Below are 25,042 nucleotides of genomic sequence, written 5' to 3'. Positions count from 1 at the left end.
TGACCTTAGTCTGAAGACCACTATAGAGAGTTGGTAGTTGGGAGTTGGGAGCTATAGGGAAAACTATACAGAGAGAGTACCCCTCATAAGTCAGTATATTGCTCGAAAACGCATCGTGCGATTTTTTTTAATCTTTGGGTGTTTTAGAAGTTCTATAGGTGGTCAAATCAAGGTCAAATGTTAAAAAAGCTCTAGAGAGCGTATTTCTCAACCGAATGGTATCATATTTGGACTCATTGGAAAGGTCTTGGAATTTCTGACAAGCTTAAACCGGTTTCACGGTTAAATTAAACGTGAAAATTGTCAACAGAATTTTTCGCCCGATTGAAAAACAGCCGATTGAGCGAGAGTCTACTATACGTAGCGCGTTACAAGATTTGCAGACCAAACTGTGTTAAATAGTGATTTGGGGTTTTGAGAAAACCATCTTACAAATTAATGCTGTGATGAAAAATATTATCTGTCAAAATACGTTTTTAGTTTTTTTTTTTTTTGTGGAAATAGTTCTTTTCTTATTTCACGATAATATTTCAGAACATATCCTGACAAAAAACAAAATTTCGTTGATACTATGTATCATAATGATCTTGAAACTTTCCTTTTAATAGATTTTAAAGGTTATATGCTAATGCTAATAGCCATTTTACGAAAATCGAAATACAAAGTCTAAAGTTTGAAATGTAATATCTTTAATAGAAATTGATTTTTTTATTCCTTCTACTTAAGGAGGGTTTCTTAGAACCTTGTAGACAGTTTATCGTCTTTATTTTCTATAAAATCATTCTTAATACATTTTAAAATGAATAAAAATGTAGACATACCCTATTTCGGCCACCTTCATTCTCATAGTTCCTTGCCCTTCGGGAATTCTTCCAATGCCTTTTTCAAGTCATCTCGTTTGTCGAACCTACATTTTTTGTTATTCTTTTGCATTGTATAATCTCTATCGTATGTAAAAACTAAAAATTCATGGAAATTCGAGGAACAAAAAAGGTGGCCGAAATTGCAAGCTGGTCGGAATTTGGCACACTTACCCTAACAATCCTGTAGGGGAACTCAGTAACGATATGACAATGTTTATGACAAAATTTTGTGTTAAATTCCATAGCAGGACAACATTAAAGCCCAGTGAGCATGAATTGGCCATTTTAATGAGCTCTTTGAAGCTTTTAGTAACTGATATCAATCGGTTTTCCGATTAGTTCTTCCGAATTTATCACACAAAACTTTTAAATTTGTCATGTGGCATTGTCATATTGTTACAGAATTCCCCTACTAATATTTTATGTTCTCGATTAATAAAGTGTAAAACCTCAAAATTCTAGGTAATATGATTTTGAAATCATGAAAAATATAAAATTAAATATATTTTTAAACAAATTTGTTTAAATAACTTACACAGGCTTCTTTCTTATTGGCTACGTGCTCTTTAGCATGTCATTTCAACTCAATGATTCTAATTCTTGGGTATCTCTCTAACCCATTTCCATCAATTTGCACAATCTTTAGCATAAAAATGTTTCTGAGAATTTGCACAATATTTTTGCAATATTGTTTCTTATTGATTTTTGTTATTTGAAAGCATTCCTTTAATTTGCCCAAAAAATATGTTTGAGCCTTGGATTTAAAAAAAAAACTTTTCATTGAAAAAATATTAAACAATTTGCAATAATTTTATATTGGCCAACATGAGAATCAACTGTCCAGTATGTCTGGCCCCCTTATCAGTGGATTTTTCCAATCTTTCAGTACATTTTTATGAAATTTTCCACGAGAGTTCCCATCCAAAAAAAGCAACTGGAGAGAAGTGGGATTTATTGATTTTTCCCTCAGACACCCATCTGTCCGCCCACGACGCAATTTTCCGTGACACTGGCGTAGGTGGGTGGCCAACCACCCACAGGAACAATTGGGGCACCCTTTAACTAGGAATTAATTGGATTCTGGATGTACCTTGTCAATTTTCCGCTGTTTGCTCTGCTTAGAAAGATTTTCTGATCTCTAGAGATGCAAAATTCCACTACACAGAATCGTCTTTAGAACAAATTTAACAGAATTTTACAATAAAAAAAACAATTATGAAAAAACTGGAGTTTTACAAAAGAAAAAAATGCAGTTTTTTTAACTTTTGTCCTTGACTGTCCTTCGACGGGATATCGACCCGCTGAGGGGATGTTGGGCAAATCACCAACTCGACTTCACAGTATTTCCCACAGAAAAAGTCTTTAAAAATGCCAGAAAAATGAGATTTCAGCTCTCGATAGAGATGTTCAAGCACGATATTCGATGAAAAAAAAAGAAAGCACACACTTCTTTTTCTGATGAAAATGGTCTCAATCAATGGCCAAAGAAATTCTCAGAAAAAGAACACACTCTTAGTTCAACTTTATGATTTCGCACAAGAATGATTCGATTAACCGTTAAATGGTATCACTATCAAGTCAAACTTGCAATTGCGATGGTAAATTGGATATAATTCACTGGTATTGGACTTAGAGAACTTTTCTCACTTCAACAACAAACGTCTTCACTCTGCAACTTGTAGCGGCATACTGGCATTCTGAATTTTCATCGGCGGACCGAAGATCCCCACGGAGTGTGAGCCGCAACCCTATAAATACACACACTACTCATTTTAGGAAAAGTCATCGGAACAATCCAGTTTCAAATACTGAATTGTCCTTTGTAATTCTACTATTTTATCCAGTATTTTTTCAAAAATTATTTTAGATTTAATAGGAAAATAAATAATACAGTAGACTCTCTTAAATTCGGGCATTTGAGACCGCAATGTCAACCGAATTAGAGAGAAATTTCGGGCGTCAGGTTTGAAATGTAACGATTTTTCGTTCATTTGCATACTCATATTGAGTTTACATGCTCATTGCTATTATAAAATAGCATGAGAACCACTTAAAATGCAAAATCACATCAAAACTAAGACAAATCATGACAAATTTGAATATTTTTGCTTCATTTGATAATCATAATCAAACTTGAAAAATGGCAACAAACTTTTTTCGAATGTAACTGCCGCCCGAATTAAAAAGTACAGTGCCCGCTTTGTAATCCAGATGATTGGGAGACAATATGACAGATGTCTGCTTCGTAATCCGGATGGATTTTTTGAATTTGTTCAACGTCTCGCAAATATAATACAAGTTTTTTTGTAGAATTAGAATAAAAGTTTTAAAAAATATTAAAAAGACATAATTAGAGAATTCTATGCTATTATACTTCATTTATTAAACAAAAACATCACAGGATAATTCATTTTCACTGCTGAAAACCTTGAACACACATTTATACATGACCTTAAAAGTATTTTAAATGTAACCGTCGATAACTCGTCCGGATTACGGCGATCCGGATTAAAGAACGGGAACTGTAGTCCGATTTTAAAAGAGCCGAATTAGCGAGAGTCTACTGTAAAATCAATAAATTTAAAATAAAAACAGTTCAAATAGTGAAATGTATAAATAGTAACTTCAACGGCTATTCCACACAATTTTAAGTCAAATTAGAATTATATTACAGCATAGTTCCTCAAATTTGAACAATATTTTCAAAAACGTAACGGAATTCATGTAAAATTCACTTTTCCTAAATTAAGAAAAATAACTTTAGAGAATTTTATCAATTGAATTTGTTGTTAAATAAGTGGAATTTGTTGAGGAAATTGATATAATACGACAATATTGAGGAAACACCAGAGAAAAATTATTCTAATTCAGACTCCATGCAAAATTTCTTTTACATAACCTCATATTTTACATTTTAAATGCAGCCGTCGTTCAAATTTCAGGTGTTCAAATTTGAGGAACTCGACTGTACTCCGGCAGATATGTTGCTCCTGGGACCGAGATCTACATACAACTGGTGAAAGTTTAGTGGTTATTCGACATTCGGGTAATGAGATATTAAATTTTTCGAAAAAAAAACACGGGCAGCATAGGAAATCGCCAACTTTGCCAATTTCAAATGGAACTTCTTTGGAAAAATTCTCTCTCCTGAAAAGTTGTTATTCTGAGAAAGAATAGTATGGAATGGAACCGTCGATATGGCCTCTCTAATCTAATTTCCCAGTGGGAAGCGGGAACAGTTAGATAAGAAAAAGGCAGCGTTCTTTGCAAAAATATACTGAAAACGCTGCCTTATTCTGCGCGCTGGGTGGAAGGGAGGCAGGCCTGAGCTAAAATAAAAGCCGAAGTGAATTTGGTGGTGCCAGTTGGGATTCTTCGAAATGCCGCGAAAATTCACGTAGAGAAAATGAGAGGTTTTTAATGTGAAAATTGCTTAATTCCTTTAAGTTAAGTCATTTTCACAAAAAAAAATACTTTTTTATAATTTAGTTGATTAGTTATTTGGGTTATGTGTAAATAATTGTCCTTATTACAACAAAAACATTGGGAAGAAATTTTGAGCTGAAAGGCTCATATTCTTCTTAGGTGTCTCAAAATTAAGGATAGGTTTGAGAAAAATCCTTTTGTACAACACTATTTTGTTTAATAAGGAATGCAAAAGTACGTATTACGAAAAGGTGCAAGACCTGCTAATAAGCATAAATAAGAGAAGAAAATTTTTTGTAGTATTTCAGAGATTTTTTTTCAACTGCAGCCCGCCAGGTGCCAGATGTTTGTCAAGTGAGTATTTGTGTCTCTATCTCTCTTTCAAGTTGAATCTCGCGCGATTTAGGAAGCTTGTCATTTGAAATGATATTTTCTTTAAATTTAGTGCTGTTTAGTGAACAGCCATCCGTCTTCCGACAAAGATATCAAGAAGACAATTTACTTTTATGAGAGTTTTTCTTTCTATTATGTCTTTGACGCAAAGATATTCATCATGGCACCCTGAATAAACGGGATTAATGTTACCAGCACGGCTATCTGCAATAGTTTCATTAGAATTATCAACACAAAATTTCCGATATTACACGACTTTTAACGAGCACAGGTCTGGTAGAGGTAGGCAGATGTTCCAGAAGTGAAAATATAGTAGTTAATTTATCGGTTTTAGTTGATATTAGAAAACTTGATATTTATCCCCTTTTTCCTATGCATGTCAGCATTTATTGGTGAAGTAAGCACTTTTTGCCATTTTTTAGTTTTATGTTCTTGGAATTTATTTAAATAAAAAAAAACAATAAGTTCCCCATAGCAAAATAAAGCGGAATAAGGACTCACAAGGAAAAAATCCTCGGAATTTTCCAGTATTTTTACTAAGTATATTCCACGGAAATTCTACATAGTATATTTCCAAGGAAATTCCCATGCATTTACAGTGGATTTTTTGTGTGGAATATTTCCCAGGAAATTTACGCGGATTGAATATGGATTTTTCCACCAAAGAAAATGGAGAACAAATGAAACTGTCACATGCATCTCATATTTTCATTTCCCTATTTAAAAAAAAATAGTAAATTTCACGAGGATTTTAATATGTTTTATTGAATCAGCGATAACGAATTTACACTTTAGATAAGACAAAGCTATCATACAAAAAAATTATTTTCCTAAAAAAATACATTCCATGACATAAAATCACATATAGGTCCGCAGTCTGTTTAATGTTGTCACTTCACTTTATCTACACAAAACGCAGCGTCGCATAATTAATAATATAGGTAACACAGAAATCACTAAGATATTTGCATGAAATTTGCGATCAAAATAATTCATCTATTTTGTAGCGCCACGAACATTTTATAGCGGTAAAACGAAAAAACAAACGTGTGGAATTTTCTTTAAAAAAAAACTATACGGAAAGATATTGGAATTTTCCGTGGAATTATTCCTTGGTAAAGCCAAAATGGCACACACAAATAATGTCTTGAAAGACTAAAAGGCCCCCCACTTAAGGATCTCGGGTCCGTTTCTCAATGGGCGCATATGGCCTATGTCGTCGCGCGCCTCAAAACAAAACACAATAATAATAATAATATTCCTTGGATTTTTCCCAGGAAATAAGCAGGAATTTTCCTACAAAAAATGGGGCGTGTTGCTGTAAAATCCATGGAAAATCCATAGGAAAACTTTTGAAATATTCCATGGAAAATTCCAGTGGAATCCGCAGACTTTCACGTTTAATTTTCCATATAAACTTTCCATGGACTTCCACTAGAAAGTGACGCTGGATTTCCATGGAATGTTGTTTAAATTTTCCATTGAATGTCCATTTTCCATGGCCTCTCCTTGGAAAAATTCCATGGAAGGCTTTGCGGGAATTTAGCACCCAAAATCCACGGAATGAACGGAATTTGACGCAAAATTTCCAATGGAATTTCCTCGGAAGTTTGCGATGGGGTTGCTTAAAAATAATATTTTTGATCATGATTTTTTTTATTTGGTATTGATCATGTTGATCAGCAAAATGAAAAAAATAAATGAATAAAAGTTGTATGAGAACATCAGAATTTTCCAATGACTTTTAACGGACACGGACAGTTGAGATTTTTTTTGAAAAAGTGTGAGCCTAAAAATTTCCCAGGGCTCCTGTAAATATCCCACTGCTCTGCTGTACCGACCATACTTTGACGTTTGGCGCGTGTGTGTTTTGTTTTCTTGTTGTGAGATTTGTGCATAATCACGCATTTTTCTTGCTTTTTGAGTGAAAAGCATTATTAATTGGCTCACTATTGCGTAGAGACTGAATTAGAATAAGTTGAAAATGGGCGAGGAAGAAGGACGTTTCGATTCTGTGCTGTTTGCCATGGCTGAACAACATCCTGGTGGAGTCCCTGATGTAAAGTTACAATACTCTGTCACATTTTACTCGTTTTTACTCTATTTTCGCTTTTATTTTGCCATATTTGCAGCTCTTGGCTACAATTGCAGCTTTTCTCAATCGAAAGACAGACTTTTTCACAGGAGGTGGCAACTGGGAAAAGGTAAAACTTAGAGAAATGTTTTGAAAAGAAAAGTTAGGTTAGGGGGTCGTCTGGAATGTTCTGTGACTTCTGTGATCATTGCAGATGCTGCTAGATATCTTCCGGGTTGAAGGTAACAAAGCAAATGCTGTGGCCGAAGAGAAGAAACGGGAGCGAGAAGCGGCTGAAAAGAGGCGTCAGGAAGCAATTCTCAAGAAGAAGAAAGAAGAGGAAAGTGCTATGAAGATGAAAGACAGTGGTGCTGCAATCACTGAACTTACGGATGAGGAGGCTGAGAAACTACAAAAGGAGATTGAGAGGGAGAGGTTGGTAAACTTAAATATACAACATTAATTCGAGTTTTCAATATTTTCTATTTATTTATTTATTTTTTTATTTGCAGGAAAGCTCCTGAGGAAGATACTAGTACTTCTCAGCCATTGGATGATACGGAGGACGATGTGGATGAGAAAGAAAAGGGAAAACTGCGTCCGAATTCAGGCAATGGATGTGACTTGGAGAAATATCGATGGACCCAAACGCTTCAAGAAGTAGAAGTATGTTTAGATTTTTTTTCGTATAGTTTTTTTTTATTCCTTACGAATATCACAGAATATAAACGAGTTAATAGAAGAAACACACACTTTCCGGATAGATTGATAGATCGTAGGCCGTAGATACTGCCTGTAGGTGGTCCTTAGGATTCCACTAAGACATTGGCAGGTTGATATTAAATTAAGTTACAAGGTGATTGAAATACATAAATATAGTTTGTCTCTATCAACATTGGAGACAGTTAAGTTTTGGGCGAAAAAAAATACTCTCTTGGTAATATCGTAAAATCCATGCGTCATCTGGGATGCCTCTCAATCACTTTGGCATGTCTCGAGCGCGCACTGCAATGAATAAAATGCAAATTAGAATGTTTTCCCATACAAAAAAAATATTCGGAGAAAAAATTCTTTTAGTGCTTAAGACACTCACTCTCGAGCAGAAAGACTGCCGCAATGATGCCAATGAGGAAGACAAAGCTCATGCTAAGAATGAGAATGGTTATCTGGTGGCCTCTTGTGCAGAATCCACTCTTAGCAATGTGCTGTTGTCCACCCATTCCATTCACCACGGTGAAGTGCGTGGAACTGGCCATCGAGACGGAATCCATATCTTTGGTTTTACCCTCCTGGGTTGGATTTGTGTCCTCCAGGGTTGGTGGCAGAGTAATATTGGAAAAGTATCTCGATGATGATCTTCCAGAGGGGATTGGTACACACGTTGGGGTCTTTCGCAGTGTTCTCTGGGTGAATTCCTCCAGATTTGCCACGGTCAGTAAGAGTGAGCCAGAAGAGGCGCTCTGTAATTAAATATAAAAAAAATTTCCTTTTAATACTTTTTTTAATAAAGCGTTTTAAAAAAATGTCTCCGAAAAATTATGTACTGGAGAGACCTACGGCTTAAACCGAAAGACGGCTTAACGTTAATTATAATTGAAATTATGGCCTCAACTCTGAGACCAAGATCAAGAAAATTTCAAGATTTTGGTATTCTGAAATCAAAAAATCAAGATCAAGATGTCAAATCTGTCAAATGTCTTGGAATCTTGAAATCTAAGAAACAAACCGTGTGGATATCAAGATTTGCAATTCTGGAACCAATGGCCTCAATTCTGAGATCAAAATCAAGATCAAGATCAGGAAAATTTCAAGATTTTGGTATTCTGAAATCAAAAAATCAAGATCAAAATGTCAAATCTGTCAAATGTCTTGGAATCTTGAAGTCCAAGACACAAACCGTGTGGATATCAAAATTTGCAATTCTGGAACCAATGGCCTCAATTCCGAGACCAAGATCGAGATTCAGATCAAGAAAATTTCAAGATTTTGGTATTCTGAAATCAAAAAATCAAGATCAAGATGTCAAATCTATCAAATGTCTTGGAATCTTGAAGTCCAAGACACAAACCGTGTGGATATCAAGATTTGCAATTCTGAGACCAAGATCAAGATCAAGAAAATTTCAAGATTTTGGTATTCTGAAATCAAAAAAATCAAGATCAAGATGTCAAATCTGTCAAATGTCTTGGTATCTTGAAATCCAAGACACAAACCGTGTGGATATCAAGATTTGAAATTCTGGAACCAATGGCCTCAATTCTGAGATCAAGATCAAGATCAGGAAAATTTCAAGATTTTGGTATTCTGAAATCAAAAAATCAAGATCAAAATGTCAAATCTGTCAAATGTCTTGGAATCTTGAAGTCCAAGACACAAACCGTATGGATATCAAGATTTGGAATTCTGGAACCAATGGCCTCAATTCTGAGACCAAGATCAAGATCAAAATTTCAAGCTGTCAAATATTTCCAAGATCAAGATTTCATATTCTGACGCAAAGTATTTGAGGAACTTAAAATGTCTTAGCTAAGAATCAAGATTTCAAGATTTTCCACACTTAAACGTCACTTCTGACAAATATCTTCATTTCTTTGCAGAATTTATTGAAATTTCGCCATATAAATTTAAAAAAAAATAATCATAGGTTATATTAAATAATATACGACAGGATATTATCGGGACTAAAAGAAGCGCACACAAAACTTGTGACGTGTAATAAACCCTGAAAGCCTAAAATGCTTATGCAAGATGTCATTCTTTTGCAGGTATTTTCAGGGTGTTGTGCTTCAAAACGTACACCTAAAAGGTTTTGTACCATTACGATTAAATTACAAGATCAAACATAGTATTTTTCATAGTTATTCTCTTTTTATGTCATCTCTTGTAGAAACATTCTTCATCAAAAACGATTTCCGCATGAAACTCTTCAAATTGTTAGTATCTTGAAAATTCCATGGACATCCGAGAGGTTCTTGGAGTTATTTCAAGAAAACAAGAAATTTGACGTCTTAAAATCTTGAAATATTGGTTCTAGAATTGCAAATCTTGATATCCACAAGGTTTGTGTCTTGGATTTCAAGATTTTAAGACAATTGACAGATTTGACATCTTGATCTTGATTTTTTGATTTCAGAATACCAAAATCTTGAAATTTTCTTGATCTTGATCTTGGTCTCAGAATTGAGGCCAATATTTCAATATTTCAAGACGTCAAATTTCCTGTTTTCTTGAAATAATTCCAAGAACCTCTCGGAGGTGTTTGAACGAAAAATCTACGAAGGTTCAAAGTTGATTTCATTATTATTTTCATTTCATCTTTATTAGGTCTAGGGTAAAGTGGTACAAGTTGGACAGTGGTACAAGTTCGACAATGGTATAATTTGGACAGGGCTTTTCGTCTTGATAAATTTACTACTTCATTTTTATTTGTATATTTTTAATGCTTTAGTTTTATAATTTGGTTTCTTGTGCTTAGAAACAAATTTTGTACTGTATTTATCAAGAAAAAAGCCATGTCCAACTTGTACCGGCGAATTGTCCAACTTATATCACTAATTCCAAATTATACACTTTACCCTATAACATTTTTTGAAATATTCTGATATGCAGAGGGTGATCCGAAGAGGAATCAATTTGAAGGATTAAAATAAAATCATTTCGGGCCTTGAGTCCTGACAGGATGAAAATTTTAAATTTCGATATTCCTCAAAATTAATGTAACAGAAGTGTCGTAGTTTAGTAATACTACTTTGAAAAATAAAAGCTTTATATTTATATAGAGTAATCCGAGTAATCATAAAAAATATAAAATCAAAAGTACAGTTAGCTCTGGAACAAATAGAGAAAAGACAAAGTTCATTAAAAGTTTTGAATTCATATTTAAAAACGATTAACGTGAAGGAAAGATCATAAATCACTACCAATTAAAATATTTTCATACTACACAATTGCAAGTTTTTGAGTTAATTACCAGGTGCCCCAAATCGGACTGCAATAGCACTAACTAATATTAGTCTTGGATTTGTCTGCAGGTAAATAATTTAAAGCAAAATGCTTCAAATTTTTAATAATCCCTGTGAAACGTGTAAAACGTGTAAAGTTTAAAGGGGTTCGAAACAGTAAAATGGAAAATATAACAAGTGTCCCAATTTTGTACATTCTTTTAATTTCTTTTTTTTTAAATTGCATTTGATACTAAAGTGGTCATTCTGGGGTAAAAAGTAAAAATGTCTACTTAGTAATTTCTTTTTTGGTTGACTTGTCGCCAGTTCGCCTTTTCTGCCTTTCTTAAACAAAAAAAGAGACTTTACTAAACAAAAATAGTTTGTTTTTTAAAGTAAGACTAAAATGATATGCGATAAAGTTAAAAAGATTTAAATTTTTCAATAATATATATCTATTATTTACTGCATGATTTTTATCGCTTACGGGAGTCCATAATGAAGCATAATGTGACAAATTAAGCCACGCCTTAATTTGAAATCATCCACTAATGGCCCGAAAAGCACACTTTTATTCGAGGTAGAGGATAATTGTCAGGTTATTTGGTTCAGACCTTGGGGAAAAATAAAATATTTATATTGTTTAAGATTCCTCTATTGCCCTCTCTTTCAGGATGAGCATTTAAAAGAAAACAAAAATGTTTTCACAAATTACAATATTTACTCATTTTCGTAATAGTCTTGGAATTAATGAATTACTCTAGAAATCTTCATTAAAATTTTGGGAAGATGATTGCAAGTGCGAACTTGATTCTGCAATCAAGATAGAGATCAAGATCGGAAAAATAGTTAAGCTGAATTATTCAATCGTTTTTGCTCATCAAAATTTATTGAGCCACCTATTCCAAGCTCATTTTCTATTAACTGAAACCATAAAATTAAAGAAGCAATGTTATTGCTATTCTACTGCACTATAAATTCTTTTCTTTGATTATATCGATCATATATCGATTTGAGATCCCCCTCTCAATTCTGAGTAAAGAAGACTTAAACTTAAACATTTGAGTTAAATATTAAGTGTCAAGAATTAATATTCTTAATTCTGAGTTAAAGTCTAGAGAAGCTTCATCTGTTCCAATCTTGCATCAAAGTTTCTGTATTCAAAGTTTTAGAAGGTTTTCCTAAAAAGCTTTAACACTAAACCTACCAAGACCGGTCATATTGACCTGTTCGAAAACTTTTTAAAATTAACACGTATTTAAACGGTGCAATATCGTTATAAAACCATATAAATTTCTTAAAATATGAATGTAATTTTTCATTGTTTAATTTTATTTTTTTTTCCTCTTTTCCAAGAAAAAATTTGTTGAGTATCCTAACCCTACCGCGGTCTGTTATTTGACCAAGCGCGCTAGGAAAAACGACCAAACACGGTCGATAGGTTTAGTGTTAAAATGTATCATAAAGAAAAGTTTATCATTTCCGTTTTAGCTTTAGGGCAGAATCACATTGACAATAAAATGCTTGCCGTAGCCTCACCGTATTTCGTTAATTTACGAATTTTCATTGCAATTCTTACGCAAATTCTCGACTACCGTATTACCTTATGTCATACTCGGTGGCACTAACTAAGTGAAAATAATATAAGAAAATTGAAGAAATAAAACGAAAATGCGATAAACGATGAGCAAAAAAACTGTACGATTAATTTCTTGTACAGTTTTTTTCTCACCGTTTATCGCATTTTCGTTTTATTTCTTCAATTTTCTTATAATATTTTCACCTAGTGCCATCGAATATGAAATAAGGTAATACGGTAATCGAGAATTTGCGTAAGAATTGAAATGAAAATGCGTAAATTAACGAAATACGGTAAGGCTACGGTGAACATTTTATTGTCAATGTGTTTCTGCCCTTATTGTGAACATATTTATATTTTAGCTTAATAGACTAAAGAAATTTGACACTTTAAAATTAAAATCTATCGGAAACTTCTAATAAACCCCTAAAGGGCGGTCTGATGATTCAATGATATTTTATAATAATTGAGGAGTATGACGTATGCACATTTTTCACTTTTTTCATAGGATAAAAATAGTTCTATGAAACTATTCGTTATATAATTTAGATTTTAAACAATAAGAAAAGATTATAATTTTCAATAATTGGTCCGTGAAGACAATGATCAATTGATCATTGTCACAAAAGAAAAGAACCCACAAGAAAAACTACCACTTAAAATGAAGGGCCCACAAGAAAACTTAACATTATAAAAGAACACTTGAAACTGGGACTGTTTGCCACGACAGAATGCAATAAACTGACCCTCTCGTGAAATTTTGCCCAAGAACTTGCAGCTTTCCGTTCATTTTATTTGTTTTTTTACCTTATAGAGTCGAGAATTGCACAAGAACTGTGTATAGTCTTGGCAGGAAAATTGTGAAATTTTCATTAAAAAATATTTCTTCATGAATTAATTGTATATGCTCTACAATTAATGTTTTTTCTTCACATTCTCTCAAATTAAATGAAGAAGAGAAAAGTTATTTTTTGTCAAGGTTGTAATATCTGGTTAATTCTTGCGTGAAAGGCGTGAAAGTGTTCTATAGAAAAGAATACTGTGTTCTTATTAGAATTTACCTGAGTACTCTGATTGCTGTCTGAGGATCCTTGGGAAGATCTTGAGCCACGCTTTGGGTTCTCAAGTGTATTTTGGCGGCGCGTGGTGTCACCGAAGCGTGACTGAAGTTCACGGAGACGATTCTCCTGTTCGGATCCGGTACACGTGTGAATCCCTTCCGGTGGACGACGCATTTGAAACTCCCTGAGTGAGGAGATGTCTGATGAATTAGATCCAATACTTTGTCCACTTGATGATGTGTGACTTCCGCTAAGTGAAGCTCTCGGTATATGCCATCTTTCATTCATCTACAAAAAAAATAAGAGATCCACTTTAATCATCCATTCAATTAATCTTGTAGCAAATGTTTTTTTTTCTACTGTACAACAGTCTCACAGACGCCGCAAAAATCCAGACATTGTCCTTGATAATGAAAATGAGAGGTGTGCGTAATCAAGCATTTTTGCAAAATGATCATCTCGTTAGAGAATGCAAATTATATAATTGAGTTTGAAGCCTATATAGTCACCTTTTTTGCTCATGAACGTCGTAAATCGCACAAAAAGTGGATTGAAAGGCAGAAGTGTACAATGAAAAAAAAATCCCACCTCTAAACTGTATTAATGTTCACTTTTAATTGATGGATTTGAAGAATTACTAAGTCAGCAGGTGAAGGAATTTCAGTGATCATAAATGACAAAGCGTTTGTACCAAAAAAAAACCAAAGTTTAAAAAAAAAGTTCGGTGGCAAAGAACCCAAAACTCGAAGATTGTTATAAATGCGATAAAAGCTTAAACACCTGTTGCTACCTTATATTTTAAAACGTGTTTGAAGATTTATGCATTAGAACTTATCTAGACATCTGATTCTGATTCTTTAGAAATATCTCAGAATAGCAAGAACAAGCTTCAAGTCTACCTTTATACATTGTGCATTCGAGTTTGTGAATTTGCATTATTTATACAGTCCAAAAAAACTTATAAAGAACTAACAAATAATAAAATTTAGGAATCTGGGATAGAACATGACTGATTTATTTCTTGAGCTGAAAAAGAGAGTAATAAATCAGGAAGTTTTCATTTAACTTCCTTTTAAAGTACTCTCTAGAAGAACTAATATTTCAAAATATTAGTTCCTTTTTATTAGGGGAAATGCTCATAATTTTGTCCAGTTTCTTATTTTGGACACTTTGAGGATAACATTGGACACTAAAAATAAATTGATTAAAATGATGGATTTTTATTCCAATATTTGATGAATAATGAATTCTATCTAAATATTTATTCTTTTTGGAAGATTTTAACACTAAATACGTTAAAATTTGAATATGATTTGAGTTGAAATTGCTTTGTTGAAAATTCAGTGTGAGCAATTGCTTACGAGAAATATGACAGAACTTCGTGGCTTACTTCAGTCTTATTTAGTTTTGGTGAAGTACTAACAAAGTTTGTTCGCTGTTTTTGAGTGATATTATTGAATATTCATTGAATATTGTGTTGATTCACGTTACTGATGATTTGTACATTTGACCTGAAGTGAGATTTGCCTTGTGAATTATATTTTTCGTGTGAAAAATGGGAAATTTTTTAAGACATTCACCAGTGAGGTGATGATTCTTATTTTGGACAGGTGTTTTTCTCACGAAATTTCGTGAAGTTTTAGCTTTTGTGATGACTAGGTTGGACAAATGCCTGGAGAAACAAAGGAGCATCATCTCTACGAAAGAGATGTAGCGAGAAATGCCTTGAAAAGCTCCCGGAAAGGTCAGGGAATGAGCGAATCCGCACGTACTTGGAGTACCGAAGTCAAATCACTTTAATGAATGATATGGAAAGTTTCCGGGCTTCTTGTGACATTCTACGTTTCCCTTACATGAACAGGAAGAGGACTTGGTAAGATTGGTTCATCAAATGAAGAACAATGGGCATCCTATTGAGGCGGATTAGCTGTCCAAATTTACAGCCAAGTTGGACAAATTAATAAACAAGTTGTCCAAAATAAGAGCCAAGGTCACCTCTACTTATCAATTCATTTTTAAACGTATTAAAACTAATTTTAATAAAAATAAGACGATAAATAGCTTGCTAAGTTTCTAAACAACCCTTCTGAAAAGAGAGTAACAAGAAATGTCAATTAGTATAGAAAATATCGCACTTCAAACTTGGAACTTCGATGCTTATAAGCAGACTGTCCAAAATTATAAGCACTTCCCCTACTTCTTTTTTCTTTTATTTTTTTTCTGCGTTTCTTTCCTTATGCTTCTTCTCATGCACGCCAAACTACTGTAAACAAATGCCCAAAGAAATTATATTATGTACAGCCCCATAATGTACCTATGTTTTCAAAATGTTCTATAGGAATGAGTGAAATGGCTAGATCTAGATCTCACTGACTCTCATTGAAATGTCAAAAACATGTTTATTAAACAAAAATTATTGTGCGTTGGCCATTATTTTTTGTATCACTGATTTACAAAAGAATCATTGTACGAATTATCCCAATTTATATTTAAAAAAAAAACTTTAAGATTTACGAACCATCTTTCAAGAATAAAAAAAACTTTACTGGAAATCGGATACTAAATTTAATCCCTATCGTCTGGAATTTTGAAAAATTACTATTTTTTTTAAAACAACAAAATAATACTGCTCACTTCAAGCTCCGAGTATATGCTCTGAAGTTTAAAACACAATTAAAAACATTTTTAATTTTCCGTTCAATTAATTTTGTTCATCATTTAAAGATGCAATAAAACGCGTATTTACCGACTATGGCTATAAAATGCAAATTTGAAGATTAATTGCTCAATATAACTTCAAGCGTAAATTAGTTTGGTTTTTTTTTTTGGGAACATATTTCTAAAGGGTGATCTACTTGGGAAAAATGCGGGAAAGCGCCTTGAATGATTGTATCACGAGAGTGACACATTTACAATTGAATTTAAATCCTCTACTTGTGCTAAATACTTCTCAATAGTAATCACGTTTGGTGACAATTGATTGCAAGAAAATAGAAATATGTGAAGTATAATGAATCACATGATATGAAAAAAAAAATTGTAGGAAGTGAATTAAATGTCGAGTTTCTTACACCCTCTCAAGATTTTTTTTTCTCAAAGTTCATTAACATTTAGCGCATATGAATATGACTTTAATCTCTCACGCTCAATTAATTCAGTTTAGCATTTAATATGAAGTGTGTGTGTTGAACATTTTGTTGTCAGTTATGTTATATAGGCTCTGGATCGATAGAAGAATAAAAGAAACGAAGAGAAAATTTTGATCATTCTGTTGTCTCTCTACCTTTCAGTTTCTGCGCTTTAAAGAGTTTGTCTTTTGGATTTTGTGCTCAAAGAATGCAAAACCGTAACAAAGATCACAAATTGATTTTCTATACAGTAGACTCTCGCAAATTCGGCTCTTTTAAGATCGGGCTACTTTTTATTTCGGGCAGCGGTTACATTTGAAAAATGTTTGTTGTCATTTTTCAAGTTTGATTATGATTATCAAATGAATCAAATATGCTCAAATTTGGCATAATTTGTCTTAGTTTTGATGTTATTTTGCATTATTGAGGGATTTTCATGCAATTTACGATATATATGAGTGTGTAAACTCAATATCTATAAGCACATGTCGCCCGAATTTCTGTCTAATTCGGCTGACATTTCGGTCCTATATGCCCGAATTTGAGAGAGTCTACTGTATATATATATATTTATAATATGGGAAAAAATATCTCGATATCTCTCTCTGAAAATTTTTATTGGCCAGATCCGTGTTCTATTCGGGTGTCTGGATGACGAAAATTGCGGGCGTCGTGTTCACTTTTAATGTCAAACCAATATATGAGTGGTTTTTTGGGTGAGAGATTTTATGGATGGGAAAAGAGGTTTTTCTAAAGAATTCTACGTGGTTGTATGTCTCGTGAGTTTTTTGGCGCCAAGAACAACCATCTCTTTAAGCAATTTACGACTTGATTTATAAGATCTCCACTTCTTTTTTCACGCAAAATATTCAAATTGGAAATGGGTTTTTCTCCACAAATCTTTCTCTCTCTCTCTCTCTCTCTCTCTCTAAAGCGTGTGGAATTTTTTGGATATATGCGAAAATGATGAGTTTGTTTATTGATTATGTCTTTTACGAGCACATATAGGTGATAATAAAAGCTCCTTCAACTCAGAAAAATCTCATTATCATAACATATGAATAACAATGTGGAATTTTGAATATATAAGGTTACAAATATTTGATCTCATTTTTTTTTTTTTTTTGGTTTTGCATTGAAATTTTCTCATATCCGCTCTCATGGGTTTGGAATTCAAAACAAAACATCCGAAATAGTGATCTTCAAAGATGTATAACATTTCTCTGCGTGGGTTTAAAATGTCTGTATTGACGCCATTGGTATAATGGGACTGTATAATTAAATGGTATTAACAAGGTAGTTCATCTAAGTTGAAAAATCTTTACAATTTATTCATTTGTGAATCAATTTATGTATATAAGAGCGCAAAAGATGAAATACAACAATTTGCTGAGACATTTCAATAATAATAGGTCAGGAGGGTATTTTTTGAGGTAACCTACTAATAGCATGATTAAGTACAAGTGAAACTATTTTTGAATTTATAAGAGATTTTTTTTATTGAAACCATTCATATGAAAGATTGAAGTTTAATATACAAAAAAGTGCATTATCACTCTGCAGCAATTTCCTGTGACCATTATGCCCATTATGCTAAAAGACAACGACAATCTATGTTACTTATGCAGCTGAAGAGTATAAACGTAAATTAATTTTCAAAAACTCTGATGAACAGCAATTAAATGATCTATTTGTGTGATCTTTAGCCAATAAATTCAATGAGTTGCAGAGTTTATTATGAATTGCAGAAGCCATCTGCATGTTTCGCTATATAGCCAAGAGAGTCAATCTACTATATATAGGCTATATAGCTAATTATTGTGAAATATGAATAATTACTTGTGCCACTGAAGCAGCAATTTGTTGATGGAGTCTCGATAGTGCATTGAAAATCACTCTTAAAGCGCTTGATGATTGTGATCATGAAGATTTATTGGTCCTCTCTCCCTCGTGATTATTATTGTGCTTCTAATTGAAAATACAGAAGAGCTTCTTCTTCTGATCTTTCGCATGAGAAAATTGACCTATGGGATATTCATTTGCCTATATATATATTAAATTATATATTATATAGTGTTCTTAACAAAATATTATCTTGTTAATCCGGTTGGGATGTTTCTTTTTTTTTGGTGGATTCTTACATAAATATAGAGTGGAAAAATTTAATATAGTGATGTATTGGTATAACTCTGAAGAGTGTCTAACATAGGGGCAGGACATTTCCTATGGTTCCCATATGTTTCTAGCGAGCCGAAAAAATTTTTGAGTTTATTAGCTGTTTTCTGTCATTGTAGAATGAATTGGCAAAAAATACTAATACAAAATGAAAGCCAATTTAATAACGAAGAGGCAACCGAAAACCCTAAATTGGCAACCTACGTAGTTTTGGAGATATCTCGTGAAATGTGTACGAAAACAGGGAAAAAATTGCACTAGAACCGGTCGCATTTTTCAGAGCTAATGTCACCCCCCTCCTGGTCTAACATGTATAAAGAGATGAACCTTCACCTCCCACAATTTGGCGCCACAACTTAAAAGCTAAGCTTTTGAATCTCGATGATAATTAACTTCATTTATTTTTTGTCTATACAACTCACAAGATGTGAATATATCAAAATTAGATGCTAATTCAATTTGTGTGAATGTATATATAGAAGAAATATTCCCATCCAATTATTGATTTTTAGATAATTTTGGAGAGGACATCCTCTTTCAATAAGTCTTTGAGATATGTTGACTCTCTTGGGAGGATCCCATTGATCCAAAAGCGATTAACATCGAAAGATTATCGATGATTGTAAAAATTCAATGGTATTGATTTCACAATCAGACCGTGTCGTTGTCCTTGTGTCAATGGAAAGACTCTCAAACTAAATGACTTAATTATTCAGTGGTGCAATTAATAATTCTTCACACCATCTGGAAAAAATAAAGAATGACTATTTAAAAAGGTGTTTTCTGCACACAAAATCACCGCATACAGCCATAATTCAATAATTGTCTAATCCACACAAGATCAATTAGCTCTATGCTTGCGATTATCTCTATACCAGGATATTTATGATTAATATCAACTCTTTAAAATTGTGCAGTAGCACAGCCCGGAAATTCATATCAGGTGGACAAATTAGGCAAATTATAGCATTTTCCAATTAAATTTGCATGGCATTCACGCCTGAATCCGGTGCTAAAAATAGCATATTAGAAAAATTATAAATAAATTCCCTTGTGAGTCAGTGGCATATTCCACTATTAGAAACAATTAAAAGAAGTTAAAAATTCAAAAAAAAGAAAGAAAAAAAATTGTTGAGTTGATGAAGAAGATAAATAGAAGGGGAAAGACAATTTGTAGGACATAAATGGCCAAATTGCGAAGATGAATGCATAGTGAAGAGAGACGCTGAAAGAAAAATAAATGTTCTGTTCCTCTTTTAGTTCTCTCGCCAGGTTTGTGCGGAGGTTTTTTGGGAGTTATTTTTGGAAAAAGACGAAATCCGGGTTCGTTGCTTGAAATTGCATTGAAGTTTATTGATTCCTCGCGGTGCTCGATATTTTTCTCGTCTCTTTTCTCTCTCTCGCCACGAGGCATTTTTGTCTGGGCCGTCCCTAAAAATAATTCTGTGCTCGTTTGTGAATTTAAATTAACGACAGGGAATACCATAAGTATAAAAAAAAGAGAATCAAAAACAAGCTACTAGAAGGGAAAATGAAGACAAGGAAAAAACAATTATTTTTTGGAAGTGAAAGAGAGAGAAAAAATGATCTTCCCTAATTGACCTTCTTATAAATACATTGTTGAGAAATGTGTTTTGTGTTTTGCCTTTTTCACCACTTAAATTGTAGTATTTTCCATCTTCACGCAAGGTTGGAAAAGCAATCACATCTTGTGGAAGTCTTTGGAGGGCTTTTTGTCTTGTCCCCAAACATTATGATTTGTTAAACAACAAATCCGTCGATCATCATCTAAATAAATGGTACTGCATATGGGATGAGATGAGATATTCTCAATTAAGGAAAAAACAACAAAGACTTAAAGAATGCGTGTTTTTGAACATTCCAATCCGGTAATGGATCATCTTTCATCAGGGTCAGACAATATTTTTTTCCCTTTGATTGAACTTTTTTGTTGTTGTGTGGGGTCTTTGAGTACTTTTTCACTTCTTTGCACACGTCATATTGCATTTTAGGCTATTCTTGAGGAAGTATCTAACAATTTGTGACATTTAGTAATACTTTTTTATCCGGCTTTAATGTGTTTTTGTCGGGATCATTTATTACTCTGGCTATCTGTCTATTTTTAGACACAATCTCTCAAATGCCAATGAAGTTTGTTGGGAGAGGAGGGGGTCAGGCAAAAGGAAGATGATTGCGAGATTTGATGTCTTGCATTTTGGACACGATTATCATGTTGGCATTGTTTTGGCATAGAATTAAAGTTGAGTTCGAGGTTAAATACTCAAAAGATTTATGTTTTTACATTTTTTCAATCAAAGTTAATCTGTCAGAGCTTTTATCAATAAATTTAGTCTTCATCTTTATTAACTGAAGATATATACAGTGGGACCTCGATAGAGTCAACTGATTATTTCCAGGCCTATTGACTCCATTGGATTCGGTGACTCTATCGGAGTCCTAAAAAAATCAATTAAAATGTGAAATTTTGATATAAAGAGGTATTATTTTGTGTTTATACTATAGATAGGTAATTGATAAATTTAATACGATAGTAGAAAATTTTATTTAATTAACTCATAAATTCTACACCCTCTTGCCCAAAAAAATCGTATGTTTGGGCAAAAGTTGGAGATTAAGAAATGATTTTACAGAATGATTTTATTATTAGTAAGTATCTTAAGTAAAAATTACTATCAATGTGATAATATTGAGGTCCATCCACCATGTTAAGATAATTAAATGGTGTCTTAAAGATTTCTTTTTTCACTTTTTTTAGACGAGCTCCGGTAGACATTTAATTGTTGAAAATTCTTATGCAATTAACGTTATTAATTAGAATTTATTTTAAACTTATATTGTGTGAAAGAAGAGATTGATAGTTATTCTTTTCGTTATGACATAACTATGGCTCTAAATTTAACAAAAGCAGCAATAAAACCAATTTTTCTCATTTTTTCGTTCTGAAAAATGAGCGCTAAACAGTTAGAGATATCTACTTGGAGTCTTCAGATGGCCCCGTAATAAGTCAACCTGGAGATTATTATTATGACCCTCATTTCCTCCCTACCCGTACCATTCACCACAAAAATCGTTTTTTTATGTGATTACAGAAAAACATGTCATACGGGATCATAGGGCTTAATCAGACAATCTTAAGACAAGAAAGAAAAGACGAGAGAACTTTTATCAATCGGTTAAAACGCTTAAAATCACGAAAAGAAAATTATTTTGTCGAAAATTGATCACACGGTTAGGGTAAATGTCCTAATTCAAAACCATTTCCAGACGCTTTAACTTTAACAGAAGATTCAACACATTAAGTTCATATTTTTTTCTGAAGAGAATTACATAAATTTGCTCCTTGACTCTTCTAGAATGTTACTGTTTAGTGAGAATTATTTTGATGTAATTTGAATCTTAAATACAAAAAAAAATACGCGAGCGTAAAATGCTTCAATTGGAAACAAATTAATCCAAATGGAGACAAGGGAAATTTTCTAATTGGAGACAAACAGTGTAAGTGAAACAGCGAAGAAAAGCTTCCAAAACCCTGTTGAGTTGCTCTTGAGTGTAGGATTTGTTCTTATTCCTGGTCTTTTCTCCTTTCCCATCTAAAACAATAAGAAAATCTCTCCAAAAAAAATCATATTTCCGGGGTTTCCTATTAAAACATTTGCAGACACTTTAGAAAAACCCTTTTTGTTCACGAAATAGGTAATTATTTCATTTGAAAACTTCACGTACCGTTAACAATAAAGATTAGCACTTAGTTTAACTAAAATTAGCCAGAAATATGACATAAGTGTTAAACAAAACGAATAAACAACAGTCCCTTTATTGTGCTTTTCATTGGAAAACATGGTCGATCCATGGAAAATTCGATGGTGAAAAGTACACTTTTAACTTTTCTGAAAAATTAACAAATAAAAATTTGTGAATATGAATGGATTTTCGCTTTATTTGGAGCAAAATTAACTAAATAATGAAACTGTGGTATAGAAAATATATAAATATAGTAATTTATTACTGTACTTATCATGAAAACAATGACGTTCCCATTTGGAATAGCGAAAAATTTCCATTTGGAGCAGGTTTTGAATTAGGTTAATTTACCCTAATATACGAATTTTATCATAATATTGTTTTTCTTGTTTTCAAAAGATTACATTGATACACCCAGATTGATGACATTAGCTCTAAAAAATGCAACCGGTTTTAGTGTAAAATTTTCATTGTTTTCGTACACATTTCACGAGATAATCTCCAAAACTACGTAGGTTGCCAATTTAGGGTTTTCGGTTGCTTTTTCGTTATTAAATTGGCTTTTATCTTCTATTAGTATTTTTTGATAGTTCATTCTACAATGACAGAAAACAGCTAATAAACTCAAAAGTTTTTTCGGCTCGCTAGAAACATATGGGAAACATAGGAAATGTCATGCCCCTGAATACACCAAAACACTGATTTTAATTTCAAAAAAGTCATACAATATTATTAGTTCAATAATAATGGAAAAGTTGACTCTTTCGGAGTCCGTAGAGTAAAAAATAGCTGTTGACTCTATTGGAGATTGACTCTATCGGGGGTCGACTCTATCGAGGTCCCACTGTATTTTTTAATTGATATTTGTTTGAAATTGAATAAAATGGATAATTTTTCATATGAAAAACTTTTCGAACTGTCAACAGACTTTACGAATATAAATTAGATTTTATGAGAATAAAAATTGTTTTTTTTTTTCAAATGTATCATAACAATTTTATTGTAATTCGCCCAATAAAATCCCTGCTGAAGTGCAGTGTTTAGTACCTCACAAATTTGGTATAATGGTCAATTTTTGATATTTAGAGGTTAATCTAGTATATAAGAATGATCATGATAAGAAAAATCTATGAAAACCGATTGAAAAAGGTGTTGAGGTAGATGGAAATTTTTTGTATAAAAATAAATCCACACGAATGTGGTCAAGTTCATCAGTTGAGATAACATACTCGACATATTGAAGAAAAGAAAGAAAAAAAACAATCATTTCGATTTCAGCTTCGTGTTCCATTGAATGTGAACTTCAACGTGAGATCGCGCGATGTGGTGGTGAAGATTGGCAAGAAAACACTGACGGTGGGTCTTAAAGGGCAGGAGCCAATTATCAATGGAGAACTCTGTGCTGAGGTCAAGATGGAGGACTCTGTATGGGTGATTCAGGATAAAAATCATATTCAATTGAATTTTGAGAAAGTCAATCAAATGTCCTGGTGGGATCGTCTATTGACGACTGATCCACCAATTTCTACGCGTAAAATTAATCCGGAGCCATCGAAATTGTCGGATTTGGATGGAGAGACCCGGAGTCTTGTGGAGAAGATGATGTATGATCAGAGGCAGAAGGAGATGGGACTGCCCACGAGTGATGAGCAAAATAAGCAGAATATTCTTAAGAAGTGAGTCACATTATGAGTGACAAAATTTTTACAGTATAAATACGAACTAATCATCATTTTTCATGCTTGTTTTTTGTTTTCTTTCTTTTTTTATCTTTTCAGATTCATGGAACAGCATCCGGAAATGGATTTTTCCAAATGCAAGTTCAACTAAATGTTGATGCATCAAAAAACCAGGTGATTAACAAATACATTTTTTTCTCTCAACATTCTCTATAATACACGAATTATTGGAATTTTTATGTCACACTGATCAGCCGATCACATTTTGTTCTGTGAGAGTTAGATCACACAGCAATAAATTGATAATTGGAGATGCAAGAGTCAGTTAATTATTGTATCAAGTTCCCCCTTGTGTAATTGGTAACAAGAAGTAACCATATATATTCTTTAATCGGTATTTGAAGCCAAACGTTTTGAGCTACAATGGCATTAGTAGTGTATCCAGTGAGAAAAGTGGAGATTATTGCACAATTGTGCCAAGGTCATGGTGTACGAGCAACAACCATCGAATTAATAAAATAAATTGTGTACAAAGGAATATGTGGTAGCGTTCACATTAAAATAAGGTACAGAAAATTACAATATAACACTTCTTTGGATGATCAGTATGTCTCAGTCAGAGTTTGTCTTATTATAAGTACTCTAAAATAAAAAAAAAGAACATATACTTCATCTCTTACAATGCCAACCGTTAATGCAACGTGGTGCGCAAAAATGCAATTGCAGCAGTTTGTGAGGCGAATAGACTTAACACAATTGATCGATGGTGCGATCTTCAAATCAAATTGACTCACACTATAGATCGCACGCGCGCGTATGCTCGCGCGACTGCAAAAATCCAAATATGGTGCTACTTTCGATGTTAGAAAAATACCAGAAAAATTTGTAATGTGTGTGGGATGCCAATAGTTGATTCTTCGGGTGAAGATTCTTGAAAATTATTCCACACATAAAATATCGC

General features: G+C 33.0%; 3 protein-coding genes across 3 annotated transcripts in view; 1 reads left to right on the top strand and 2 right to left on the bottom strand.

The window, feature by feature from the left end:
* Window positions 1–2,557, bottom strand: part of LOC129801393 (uncharacterized) — a 46,688-nt gene extending 44,131 nt beyond the window's left edge. Inside the window, exon 1 of the mRNA XM_055846360.1 lies at window positions 1,954–2,557. The gene's annotated coding sequence lies outside the window, so the exon portion shown is untranslated. The remainder of the gene's footprint in view (window positions 1–1,953) is intronic.
* Window positions 2,558–6,508: 3,951 nt separating this feature from the next.
* On the top strand, window positions 6,509–24,392 carry LOC129801408 (nuclear migration protein nudC). Its single transcript, XM_055846386.1, has 6 exons — window positions 6,509–6,741; window positions 6,815–6,886; window positions 6,971–7,191; window positions 7,269–7,422; window positions 23,681–24,078; window positions 24,181–24,392. Exons 1-6 carry the CDS (start codon window positions 6,667–6,669, stop codon window positions 24,230–24,232), a joined length of 972 nt encoding a protein of 323 aa, XP_055702361.1. The 5' UTR covers window positions 6,509–6,666; the 3' UTR covers window positions 24,233–24,392.
* Window positions 7,434–25,042, bottom strand: part of LOC129801412 (uncharacterized) — a 30,089-nt gene continuing 12,480 nt past the window's right edge. The window contains exons 2-4 of the mRNA XM_055846389.1: window positions 13,338–13,625; window positions 7,850–8,216; window positions 7,434–7,761 (exon numbers count right to left, since the gene is read on the bottom strand). Of these exons, the coding sequence (XP_055702364.1) occupies window positions 7,736–7,761; window positions 7,850–8,216; window positions 13,338–13,625 (681 nt within the window). The 3' untranslated portion in view covers window positions 7,434–7,735. The remainder of the gene's footprint in view (window positions 7,762–7,849; window positions 8,217–13,337; window positions 13,626–25,042) is intronic.

This window comes from Phlebotomus papatasi, chromosome 2 (assembly GCF_024763615.1).
Source record: "Phlebotomus papatasi isolate M1 chromosome 2, Ppap_2.1, whole genome shotgun sequence".
NCBI lineage: Eukaryota > Metazoa > Arthropoda > Insecta > Diptera > Psychodidae > Phlebotomus > Phlebotomus papatasi.
This window is presented reverse-complemented; position numbering and strand designations above follow the sequence as displayed.

Bases quoted from the DNA above. Each gene is read 5' to 3' on its own strand.
- LOC129801408 (XM_055846386.1), top strand. From the start codon at position 6,667: ATGGGCGAGGAAGAAGGACGTTTCGATTCTGTGCTGTTTGCCATGGCT. The intron at 6,887-6,970 runs GTAAAACTTAGA...TGATCATTGCAG, and splicing joins GAGGTGGCAACTGGGAAAAG to ATGCTGCTAGATATCTTCCG. The intron at 24,079-24,180 runs GTGAGTCACATT...TTATCTTTTCAG, and splicing joins AAGCAGAATATTCTTAAGAA to ATTCATGGAACAGCATCCGG.